The sequence below is a fragment of the Myotis lucifugus genome, unplaced genomic scaffold (genome assembly GCF_000147115.1).
Source record: "Myotis lucifugus unplaced genomic scaffold, Myoluc2.0 scaffold_37, whole genome shotgun sequence".
In the NCBI taxonomy this organism is placed as follows: domain Eukaryota; kingdom Metazoa; phylum Chordata; class Mammalia; order Chiroptera; family Vespertilionidae; genus Myotis; species Myotis lucifugus.
Genome location: NW_005871085.1, coordinates 1,133,609 through 1,145,908, shown reverse-complemented (window position 1 = coordinate 1,145,908; position 12,300 = coordinate 1,133,609). Strand labels below are relative to the sequence as shown.

At 38.1% G+C, this 12,300-nt stretch overlaps 1 protein-coding gene across 1 annotated transcript in view; it reads left to right on the top strand.

The window, feature by feature from the left end:
* The first annotated feature begins 42 nt into the window (after positions 1 to 42).
* Positions 43 to 12,300, top strand: part of CCDC30 (coiled-coil domain containing 30) — a 71,046-nt gene continuing 58,788 nt past the window's right edge. The window contains exons 1-5 of the mRNA XM_023752694.1: positions 43 to 290; positions 3,954 to 4,022; positions 4,447 to 4,686; positions 7,211 to 7,331; positions 11,324 to 11,520. Coding sequence (XP_023608462.1) covers positions 4,621 to 4,686; positions 7,211 to 7,331; positions 11,324 to 11,520 — 384 coding nt within the window. The 5' untranslated portion in view covers positions 43 to 290; positions 3,954 to 4,022; positions 4,447 to 4,620. The remainder of the gene's footprint in view (positions 291 to 3,953; positions 4,023 to 4,446; positions 4,687 to 7,210; positions 7,332 to 11,323; positions 11,521 to 12,300) is intronic.

Genomic DNA, 12,300 nt, shown 5'->3' with positions numbered 1-12,300 from the left:
AGCTGATGGTGGTTTTATTAACTATGGAAAGTAGAAGGAGGAACAGGTGTAAGAGAAAGAATGGATTATTCAAACTGAGTTGTTCTCTAGACAATGGATATGCATTGGTCTTAAATAGTTGACTAATTTTATATTGCTTTCCTAGCCTGCATTCTCCTTCTGAAACTTGTACCTCTCCACGAATCCTTGCTTTGTGGCAAGGATTTGTACTACTACTTCCAACCCTTTCCAGCCACAACTGACTGAGGATTATGCAGCTAACTTCAGAGAGGGGGTCACAAATTCATTGGGTGAGCAACTAATAATTTTCTCTTTTTCATAAATTTGAACTAAGAGAAAAAGAATGGAAATGACAATCTGAAAAGTCACATAGATTTAGGATCTGAATGGCTGTTTTCATTGTTGCAGAGGAGCAAGCAGAGAAAATCCAGCCTTATAGAGAAGCAATTTAATAAGGCTGGTTCACAGAAAGACTCAGAGATGAAGGACCTCATAGATCAAGATAGACTAGTAATGTCTGTCCAGTTCCATATCCAGTTCCAATGTAGCCATGTTTAGTTTGCAGCATGTGCCCTTGTATCTTATTCTTCGGTAGTTGAGATTGGTTGGCTGTGAAGGACAGAAAGATAAAAAATAATGATGACTTTTAAAAGGTAGAAATTTATTTCTCTCACATAAAAGTCAAGAAGAGAGCAGTCCAGAGCTGATAGGACAGCATCTTGGAATAGTTCAAGATTCAGATTTCTTCTCTCATGATAGTGTTTCATCCGGGGCATGTGGCTTCCCTCATGGTGTTCAGGATGGCTGCTCAAGCTTCAAGCATCTTGTCTGCATTCCAGCCAGTAGAAAGGAGGAAGGAGTGAGAAAGAGGGTATCCTGTTCCTTTAAGTACACTCCTAGAGGTGTCACACAACTATATTTACATCTCATTGGTCAGAATTTAGTTATAAGGCTGTATCTAAGAGTAAGGCAGGCAGCTGTGTGATTGGACAGAAAATTATATGTCTTTGTGGGAAAGGGGATGAATAAATATTGAAGGTCAGCTGGCAGTCTCTGCCACATGCACTTGTATTTGTTCTAACTTCAGTGTGTTTCTGTTTCTTGCCACTTTTTCTAGATAGATCTGGAGCTTAGCAGAGATGGATTATGTAATCCTCTTAACAGGCCAGTGACTTAGTTATTACTATTATATCCATTTTTTTAGGGAAATCAAAATGTAAAGAAATTAGATTACTTGTATAAATCACACAGCTAGAAAGTGGTAGAGCTAGGGTTTGAACCAAGGTATGTCAGATTTCCATGCCCAAGCTATTAATCATGATAGTGAGAAGATCAGAGATCCATAGGCAGGGTTTTTAGAAATGGCCGCATTTGAAGGGTCTATGGAAGAAGAGGGGCCCAGATGAACACAGACAAAGAAAGCCTGGAGAGATAAGAGTAAAAACAAGAGGAAGTGACATCACAGAACAGGGAAAGGAATTACTTTCAAAACAGGAGTGAACAGATATAGAGAGATCATATATAAAAAAAAACAGAAACATGTCCAGTTGGATCTGGCATTTTGAGTCATTGTTGACCGATTTTGAGTACAGTAGTAAGAGCAGAAGCCAAAATGCTGTGATTTGAGGTGTGGAGGAAATTAGAAAGGACAATAGCTTGAGGGGAATGTGTTGGGATCAAAGGAGGGTTATTTTTGCATCTTTATTTTTGAGATCAGAGACATCTTGAGGTAATGGCAAGACAGTAGAAAGCGAGATAATGAGCATACAGAAAAGACTCCCTTGAAGTAACATGGGGTGGGCTCTAGAGCACAGGTAAAGTGATTAGCTTAGGTCAGGAGGATGGAAAACTCTTCCACTGGAAAAGGGAAAGGGGGTAGTGTCTAAAGATGAAGGTTATGTTGGTGATAGTGGAAGAAGCTGACAGAGTTTATGGTGACCTGAGTTTTACTAGTGTGGGAGATGAGGTCATCTTTTGAAAGAGTGGAGAGGTCAAAGTTCTGAATAGTTGCGAAGTAAAATGGTTGCAGAAGCTGGTAAAAAATACATAGATGCAAGTAGAGAAGCTTGACTCAGGCTGCAGACCATGAATTTGGAGTGGCTCCAGTCTGCATGTTTGTTTGTTTTTCTGTTAGCACTCAGCAAACTAAAATAGATAAAGAATAGTCAAATGGTTGAATTTTTCCAGGGTTGGGATTTTCAAGGAAGATGGGATAAGGAGCTAGATAATTGGAGTCATTGGTGAGAGATTGATTGAAATGAACAATAGTTTGAGGGGGAAAACCAGAGAGTATCTGGTAGTCTGAGAGAGAATGTCATGGTCCAGGAACTAGAGGCCTCCCAGGAATTGTATTAATTATAGTTCCATAGAGTAGCCACTTCACATCTATTAATGTGGCTATTATGTATATTTTTATGGCAGGTCCTCAAAAGGTTAAACATAGAATTATATGTCCAGCGGTTCTGCATATCTATTCTTAGGTATCTATCCAAAACAATTGAAAGCAGGGACTTGAACAGGTACTTGTACACCAGTGTTCATAGTAGTATTATGCACAATAGTCGAAAGGTAGAAATAACCCAAATATCTATCAACAGATGAATGGATAAACAAAATATATAGGATGAAATCTTAATCAGCCTTAAAAAGGAAGGGAATTCTGATAGATGCTATAAAACGGATAAATCTTGAAGACATTTTGCTAAGTGAAATAAGCCAGAAACAAAAGGACAAATGTATGACTCCACCTATATGGGGTACCTAGCTTAGGTATATTTGTAGAGACAGACCGTAGGCTAGAGGTTACCAGGGGCTGGGGGAAGAGAGAAATGGGGACCTATTGTTTAATGGGTATAGAATAAATGTTTGGGATAATAAAAAAGTTTGGAAAATGGATAGCAACAATGGTTTTACAACATTGTGAATGTACTTACCAATAATGCCATTGAATTGTACACTTAAGAATGGTTAATTTATGTGGTCCTAGTAACACAAATACCACTTCATCAATCAGCAGATATTTAACTTTTACACCACCATGTAGTGCAAGCTGTCATGTAGCATGACTGCTTTCAACTTAAAAAAAAAATTAAAGACAATATTGATGGCAGGCTTAGAGTAAGAAGTTTTAGAAGAGCACAGAATGACTTAGAAGTCAACAAAAATGATAAGACATATTATGTGAGCAAAATGATTCACTGATAGTATAGAATAAATGGGCTCTGTAGCTTCCAGAGGAGTCCTTTTATTTCTAAACTAGAGGCCCGGTGTACAAAATTCATGTACGGGGGACGGGGTGTCCCTCAGCCCAGCCTGCACCCTCTCCAATCTGGGACCCCTCGGGGGATGTCCCTGCAGGATCGGGTCTAAACCGGAAGTCGGACATCCCTCTCACAATCTGGGACTGCTGGCTCCCAACCATTCACCTGCCTGATAGCCTGATCACAGCTAACCACTCCCCTGCCAGCCTGATTGATGCCTGACTGCTCCCCTGCCAGCCTGATTGCCCCCAACAGCCCTTCCCTGCTGACCCGGTCACCCCTAACTGCCCTCTCCTACCAGCCCAGTTGCCCCCAACTGCCCTCCTCTGCTGGCTCAGTCACCCCTAACTGCCCTCCCCTGCTGGCCTGATTGCCCACAACTGGGCACCGCCATCTTTGAGGGTGTGGCAGTCAATTAGCATATTCCCTCCTTATTGGCTGTGGGCATTGCCATCTTTTGCAACAGCGTTAGGGTCAATTAGCATATTCCCTCTTTATTAGATAGGATATTCACTAGAGGAGCCCTGACTGGTATGGGTAAGTTAGTTAAAGCGTCATCGCATGCACCATAGGGTCACTAGTTTGATTCCCAGTCAGGGCACATACCCAGGTTGTGGGTTTGATCCCGGGACAGATTGATTTTTTCACATCAGTGTTTTCTCTCTCTTAACTTCTCTCTTCTTCTCTCTCTAGAATCAGTGAAAAACATACCTTCAGGTGAAGATGTTTGAAAAAAAATTCACTACAGGGAACAATACTTTGGTATTTATAACATTGCAAAGGATCTTTGGGAGATTTTCAGATTATTAAATTGCAAACTTCAGAACTGAGCAGACAGAAAAGCTTGTATTTTTAAAGATACTATCATACATTTGCATTATATATGTCATGTCATTTATTATTTTAGAAGATAAGCAGCTGTTGAAAGCTTTGACTTTTTGGGTGTTAGCTATTTCATGTAAGTGCACATAACTGGGTAACATAACAATTAATAGGAAAACATCTTTGTAGAGTCTAAACAATTCAGCAAAATACAGTTCAGTTATTTTGGTAGGGCAAAAGTAGGTTTACATTTGTGAGTATGTGAGATAGTTTATTCTTGTGTTATTAGTTATTGTATTATTTATTATTATTAACCTACTTTGCCTACCCCAGTATATACATATCTGATTTCTTGCATGCTCAGTTCCATGTAGCGTGTGTATGTGTGTGTGTGCATACACATATGCCTCTCTCATCTATCAAGGGAAAAGTTCAATTAGACATACTTCATCTTCTTGAGAAAGAAAGAATTGAACCTCATGCTACTACAGGAGAACTACTCTACCTTATCTAGTACCTATTCCAGCACAGTGAAGACATGCTGAGGACTACTTCCAGAAATCTAGAAGAACTTTCAGTGAGAAACATGGAAAAATTGAAACAAGTAAGAGCTAATAACAAAAAATTTTAAATACCTATGTTTTTTTTCTTTGTCCATTAAATTAACACATTAAAAACCAACAATTGAATATCACTGTATAGTTTGCAAAGCACTCACCTATACATTTTTAAATGAAATGTTTCAACAATCTGTATTGATTTCCAGTAGAGGACATGTACAAGATGTTGCCCAGAGATGCCTGGTTGACTATCCAAATAGGCCTGCTCGTGGTGGCTTTCATTATCTTGGTAAATTCCTCCTTGTCTCAATAACTGACCCTCTAGCTGACTCTCTTGCTTGTTGGCTTAGAAACCTAAGTGGCTCTGCTTCTCTAAGGCACTCTTGTGTTAACTAAACTCACAGAGAAGTGTTCAGAAAAATGGAAACCAGCTTTTTACAATAAAAAGTATAATTGCCAGAGGAACCAGTCACATATGTCCTATGGCTTGATGGATTCACTCCCTACAAGCACACTACATAGGACAGGGAGGCAAATTTTAATCATATGTTTACTTGATGAACAAATGGTTCTAAAATGGTTCTATCTTAGTACCAGCTAAGATAGTCATATTTATACAATAGGACTATGTATACCTGCCCTTATTTCTAGACCTGTTATATCCTAGAACCAGGTTACCTAGCCCTTAGATGAGTCAATAATAATATATTTTGACTCTCATCACTATTTGATGTTTCCTGATCAATCTTTTTTTTAAAAATATATTTTTATTGGTTTCAGAGGGAAGGGAGAGGGATGAGAAATAGAAACATCAATGATGAGAGAGAATCAGCTGCCTCCGGCACACCCACTTCTGGGCATATGCCGTTGACCGGATTCGAACCCAGGACCCTTCAGTCTGCAGGCTCTATCCACTGAGCCAAACCAGCTAAGGCTGATCAACTTACTTTCTGACATATTCTTTCTTTAAATGAGTTAATTCTCTCAGGTTGCTCGGGATTCATCACTCTGCAGTGTCTCCACATCTCAGTTCTGATAGGAAACTTGTTGATTTTTAAATTTAACTCTTAGAGGGCAATGTGATTTCCAAACTCTTAAAGAGGAATGCAGCTCTTTCAGAACAAAAGCAGTAGAGCTTATTAGACCAGGAACTTTAGCATGAGGCAGACAGGGGTGAAAAATTGCCCTTACCACTGTCTCGCTGTGTAACCCTGGGCAAGTAACTGACATCTTTGAGCCTGGAAAATGATAATAGTTTGTTCAAAGGGATTTGTGAGGTTTACCCAAGGGAATGTGAATAAACCTTTCACACACCGACTTGTCACCTAACAAGTATTACATAAATTGTAGCTATTATTATTAGGAAATAGGTTATTGCTCTTACTGCCATTTTAAAGAGAAAGAAACTTACCTAAAGCTAGACTGCAATCCTGTTTTCCTTCTATATTATTCAGCTTTTTATTCATATTCTGAAGAGTTGTTTGATAGGCTTCAAAACAATTGAGCAAAATGCAATTCCCTTATTTTGGTAGTCTACTTCTAAGCATTTTGGCACCAGGTAAGGGCCCTGTCTCTGGTTCTGGCCCACCTGAGTGTGCAGCCTAGCTCTTCTCCTTATTCCTTAGCCTCTCTCAACCTGCTTTATAGTTCCATAGGATTGTGGTAAAAATTAAGTACAGGGTGGGGTAAAAGTAGGTTTTCAGTTCGTATGAAAAATAATATAATCAATAATAATACAAGAATAAACTCTGTGTTTCCCATACTCACAACTGTAAACCTCCTTTTGCCCTGTATTTGATGTCCTTAACACATTTGTGCCTGGAGCACATAGTTAGCTCTCAATCTGTTATTATTAGCTATATAGTACCTTTTGTGAAGCTGCCATATTAACCAGAAACTATTTTTAAGTAATACCCAACAATTTATTTTAATAGAATCTCCTATTAACATTTCAGGCATCTTAATTTTAGTATAGGAGTGTATACATATTTATGTAGATTTTCACTGCATGGTATCATGACCATGTTTCCTAAACCATAGATAAGAATATTTGATTTGAAGCCTTATATATTAATGGGAAAAATATTAGAGACAGTGACTGTCTCATAAAATTTGTGATTATGTGTCATCATACCTATGGGAAATGGTGTCTGATAACCCACATTTAAGGTGAGCTGAGTTTTCTGTTTATTTCTCAGATGGTAGCCTGGCCAGTGTTGCTCAGTGGTTAGATTATCACCCTGTGCACAGAAGGGTCACAAGTTCGATTCCTGGTCAAAGACAGGTACCTGGGTTGCAGGTTCTATACCCAGCCCCAGTCGGGGCATGTACGGGAGGCAACCAATCAATGTGTCTCTCTCTCTTTCTCCCCCTCCCTTCCACTCTCTCTAAAAATCAATGGAAAAAATATCCTCAGGTAAGGATTAACAAAAAATATATATATTTCTCAGATTGTAGACACAATAGTATGGTGATCTCTTAATGGCTTTTTGGCTTAATAGACTTTTAATATGAGTTAAAATATGAACCATGGACTAAGAGTAAGAAAGTGTATTATTTTCTTTTTAGGTGGGAAATGATGCAAACTATGTCTGTAACTTACCAGAGGAAAGAGAAGCATTTTCTCATGGTTATGAAAAGGAAAACAAACATCTTATACATGAGTTTAAAGAGCTCCAATTCAAACAAGGTAATTTCTCTTTTTGTAAAAATGTAATTTTAATTTTTTAATTCTAAAAATTAATGTGACATTAGAAAATTTGGGAAATGTATAAAAGTAGAAGGAAGGAGGAAAATACTGTATGTTGTCCACATTCCAAAAGTACTTGTAATGTTTTAGATGTATTTTCTGCATGACTTTTTAAAGTATGTATTCCGAAATATTCTAAAATGTCTGTGAGAGAGTGCAGAATGGTTATTTGCTTCAACATCTATTATGGTACTTACCACACTGTGTGATAATGACCTGTGTCAGCTCCTCTGGGGCAGAGATTATGTCCCAGTCTCAGTGGTTTCTGTGTTACCCACAGTACCTGCCTTTTAAAGTAGCTAGCATTTTAAGGATTCAGGAAATATTTAGTATAAGTACTTTAAAGCTATAAGGGAAAATACAGATAGGACCATGTATATTATTATTCTACTTTGTTTAGCTCCACAAATTAATACCATTGTATGTGGTCAATGATTATATTTACCACACATTTCTTATTTTCTTTGTTCAGCATTTTTCCTTGCATCTCAGATATTCCATTTGGAATCATTTTCCTTTTTTCCTCTTTAGAATTTCCTTTTATGAAGTTGATGGACAAGTTTTTCCTTTATCGAGAAGCTCAAGTGCAGGGAAGGTTGAGTTAATCATAGGACATATTTCCACACTCTTGTTTTGTTTGTTTGTTTTTTCTTTCTTGTTATCCATTGGATGTATTGAGTTTTCTCCTGCTAGTTTAAAAGTCTGCATTCTATTTGTTCATATAGTGGTTGCATTTTAAGAGTTTTCTTTAATTTCTTCCAACATTATCATCATCATCATCATCATCATCATCATCATTTTGACTGTTTACAGCACAGGCTTTATTTAGTGGCCAGAAAATGGAGAAGTGGGAGTTTAAACTTTCAAACCTACTTCTCCTCTTCCAACATTTGTGGTTACTCTCAGCAGGAGGGTTGTTCAGGGCTCACTCCACAAAATAGAAAATACTGTATGTCCTGCTTCCAGCATAAATTAGCTCATGAAGGATTGCTAAATAGAGGAATGACATTACTGTAATGTGGAGTTTTATGTACAATTTTCTCCAGCATGTTAATGATTTGGGCTACCAGCAACCATTGAAGTTTGTACCTAAAGTCCATTCATCCCACATTCTTCTGGGCTCAGTTTGGCCACGTGTTTGCCTTGGAAGTGCTCATTGCAAAGATACCCCTAATCTTTGTGCATTCTGACTTCGTGTCCATAACTCTGCAGACTCAAATCCTCCTTTAGCTCAGCTTTACAGCAGGCGTGATTTTAAAACAAAACAAAACACAGAGTTCCATATTTACTATAGTATTCCCTTATTTTTTAGGGATTTGACATATCTCTTTATATGTACCAGTATAATTATTAGGATTGTTAATGTCTTTTATAGCACTCCAGTTACACAATGACAAAGGTTGTGAGTGGTCTATAGAATCTGTTTTTTTTTAATAAGCTTTATTATTTTTAGTGAGCAATTTTGCAAAATACAAGTTTTTCTTTTTAGGAACACATATGTCGGGCACATCAGAAATGCTTATATAATTAAAGGATTATCTTTTGAAGGTAGAGATAACATGATTTGATAATGGATTTAATGTTGGATGGGAGAAAAGCAAAGAAGTCACTGTTGACCCAAAGCTTTTAGGATTGAGCAGTAGACGTCCTAGTTGGGGGAGACAGTAATGACTTTGCTTTTGGTCATGTACATTTTGAGGTCTATATTAAACATCCAAGTGGAAGTGTCAAGTAGGCAATTATGTATGTATTTGCAATGCAGCTCAATCGAGATGTAAATTTGGGAGTCATCAGCATATAGCGAATACTTACAGCCTTGAGACTATAGGAGATAACCTAGGACAGTGGTCGGCAAACTCATTAGTCAACAGAGCCAAATATCAACAGTACAACGATTGAAATTTCCTTTGAGAGCCAAATTTTTTAAACGTAAACTATATAGGTAGGTACATTGTTATTAACTTAATTAGGGTACTCCTAAGGCTTAGGAAGAGCCACGCTCAAGGGGCCAAAGAGCCGCATGTGGCTCGCGAGCCGCAGTTTGCCAACCACAGGGCTAGGTGGAATGAGGGCACATAATGGGCCATTGGAGTTGGTCACATAGAGGTCATTAGTGACTTTGATGAGAGCTGTTTCTGTGGAGTGGTGGATATGAAAGCCTGATTGGAGTGGTAGGAGAGAAGGAGGGAACACGGGTGTGATTGATTTTTTTTCTTGAAGTTGTGCTGTAAAGGAGGATGAAGAAATAGTACAGAAGCTGGAGGGGGCCATGAGATTGAAGAAAGGTGCTTTTCTTTCCAATTATACTGATTGTTGTTTGTAATGGGAGATATAGCATGTCTCTGAGATTATTATAATGCTTTGATGGAAAGAAAGTTTGATGAGTCAATTGCAAGATTAGTATTTTTGAGATAAGAGGGAGTGGGATCCACTGTGCAAGGGAAAGGACTGGCCTCAGGAGCCAGGATAGGTCCATTCAACCTCACAATAGGGGAGAGTGTGTGGGAGTTGGCAGATTTGGTCAGAGGGGCTTGTGGATGTTCTCTTCGGAGTGCTTCTCTTTTCTCAGTGAAATAAGAGGCAGGGATTTGGGATGGGGAAGGAGATTTGGGGAGAGAAAGGAATGAAATAATGGCCTAGGTCTCTAGAGAATGAGAGAGAGAGAGAGAGACAGACAGACTAGGGAAATGCAGGAGGATTGCTAGTCAGCAGTATGAGCTCACTTGAGGTCAATAGATATGAATTCAAAGTAAAATCAATGAGCACTGGCTGTGCAGTTTTGTCCAGCCACATTCTGCATCTGCAGTAAGGTGCAAAAGAGGTGGAAAGTTGTATTTAAACAGATTGGAGTTTTACCAATCATGTCTAATGGAAGGAAACGGGGTAAGAGAGTTGTGAATGTTTTCAAGGAAGTGATTATAATGATGGATAATAAGAACCTAAGCTGGGTAAGAAACTGAATGAGAACAGGAGCAGGGTAAGGAACATTGAAAAGCATTTAAAGTCAATGGATTATAGTTCCCAGTATGGTTGAAAACTTGTTGAAATCATGCTACTAGAAGGAATAATTAGAGAATAGGATGCTTGCATTTAAGACTAGGGAGAGGCTATAGTTATTGCTAAATACAAGGTCTAGGGAGTTACTACAGAGTAGATAGCTGAGATAGGATAGAGTTCTAGATCTTTAGACGTTAGCTGGTGAGCCTGGCCTGTGTGGATCAGTGGTTGAGCGTTGATCTATAAATCAGGAGGTCATGGTTCAATTCTAGGTCAGGGCACATAACTGGGTTGTGGGCTCGATCCCCAGTGTGGGACATGCAGGAGGCAGCCGATCAATGATTCTCTCTCATCAGTGATGTTTCTATCTCCTCCCTCTCCTTTCCACTCTGAAATCAATAAAAATATATTTTTTAAAAAACTGGTGAAAGGAGTGAAAAGGCAGGACACTAGAATGATCATCTACCTGAATATTGAAGTTACCAAGAATTTTGGCAAGATTAGTTGAGTCACCTTGGAAAAGTTACTTAGTTTCTTGGTGCCTGAGTTCTCCTCTCATAAAACAATAATCCTGGTTCCTACATCATTGGGTTGTAGTAAGTATTAAATGAGATAAATTTATCTCAGACATTAGTACAACACCTGTCACATCATAAGCACTCAACAAACAAATTTTAAAGTTACTCAAGAAAAAATTTTTAAGTTATACTAGTAAGACTATTTACTGCTTTTGAGAACTTTTCTCACTACTTTTTTGTTATAATTTTGAAAGTTTGCAAACACCCTGGAGAGATGGACAGAAGCGTAATAGTATCAGTGTTGCTTACTTTTTAAATTAATGTGATATCTAATTAAGAACTCATTTAACCTCTTATAGAGTAGTTATTTACCTGCATTTCTTTTAACAGTTTGTTTCTGTTATTTCTTCCTAATAGAAGCACAAAGAAAGGAGGTTGGAGAAATGTTGTATCAAGAAGACTCTGAAATAGCTCTGAGCAGCCCCAGTGAACAGATTGCATACTTACTGGTGGACAGAAGTAAAATCCTGAGTAAATTGGAACGTGGGGACGGGGACTCAAAGCCAGAGTCACAAAGATGTATGAGCAGTAACCTACTGAAAGAATTTGCCCAGGTATTCCAAAATTAACTAGATAACCGAATAAGGGGCAATATTTAATCGTACCACCCAATTGCAAGTTAACTCTACCTTGGAAGTATTTTGTTTGAATATATTTAAATGTATGTAATGATGCTGCAAAAATGATCAGATTGTGCATAAAAGTATCACAAAAATTTAGGAAGAAGGAAAATCAATTACCCATTTAACACATAGCTGATTTGTTTCGAATGTATCAAAATTTAATCAATGTGTATTATATCCTTTGAAAAATCACATTAGAGACAATGCATACTTCTTTCCAAATATGAATGGAGCTCCTCTTTTGAGGAGTCCTTTAAAATGTAAAGCACATCATTTTAAATATAATAAGTTCTTCTCATGGAATTAAATTTTTTGATCTGGGGAAATGTTATTAAGAGCTAAATCCAGCCTGATCGGCGTGGCTCAGTGCTTGAGCATCGACCTATCGACCGGGAGGTTAGGGTTCCATTTCTGATCAGGGCACATGTCCAGGTTGTGGGCTCGATCCCAAGTGGAGGGGCATGCAGGAGGCAGCCAATGAATGATTCTCTCTCATCATTGATGTTTCTATTTCTCTCTCCCTCTCCCTTCTTCTCTGAAATTAATTTAAAAAGCTAAATCCAGTGAATAAAGTACATACTGGGAATTTAACCCAAGATAAAGAAAAATATATATGGATAAAAGGGTATGTCATAGTATTATTTTCAATAGCAAAAATTGGAAACTACCAAAATGTTTAGTGATGAATTATGTTATGCCCACTCTGGGACA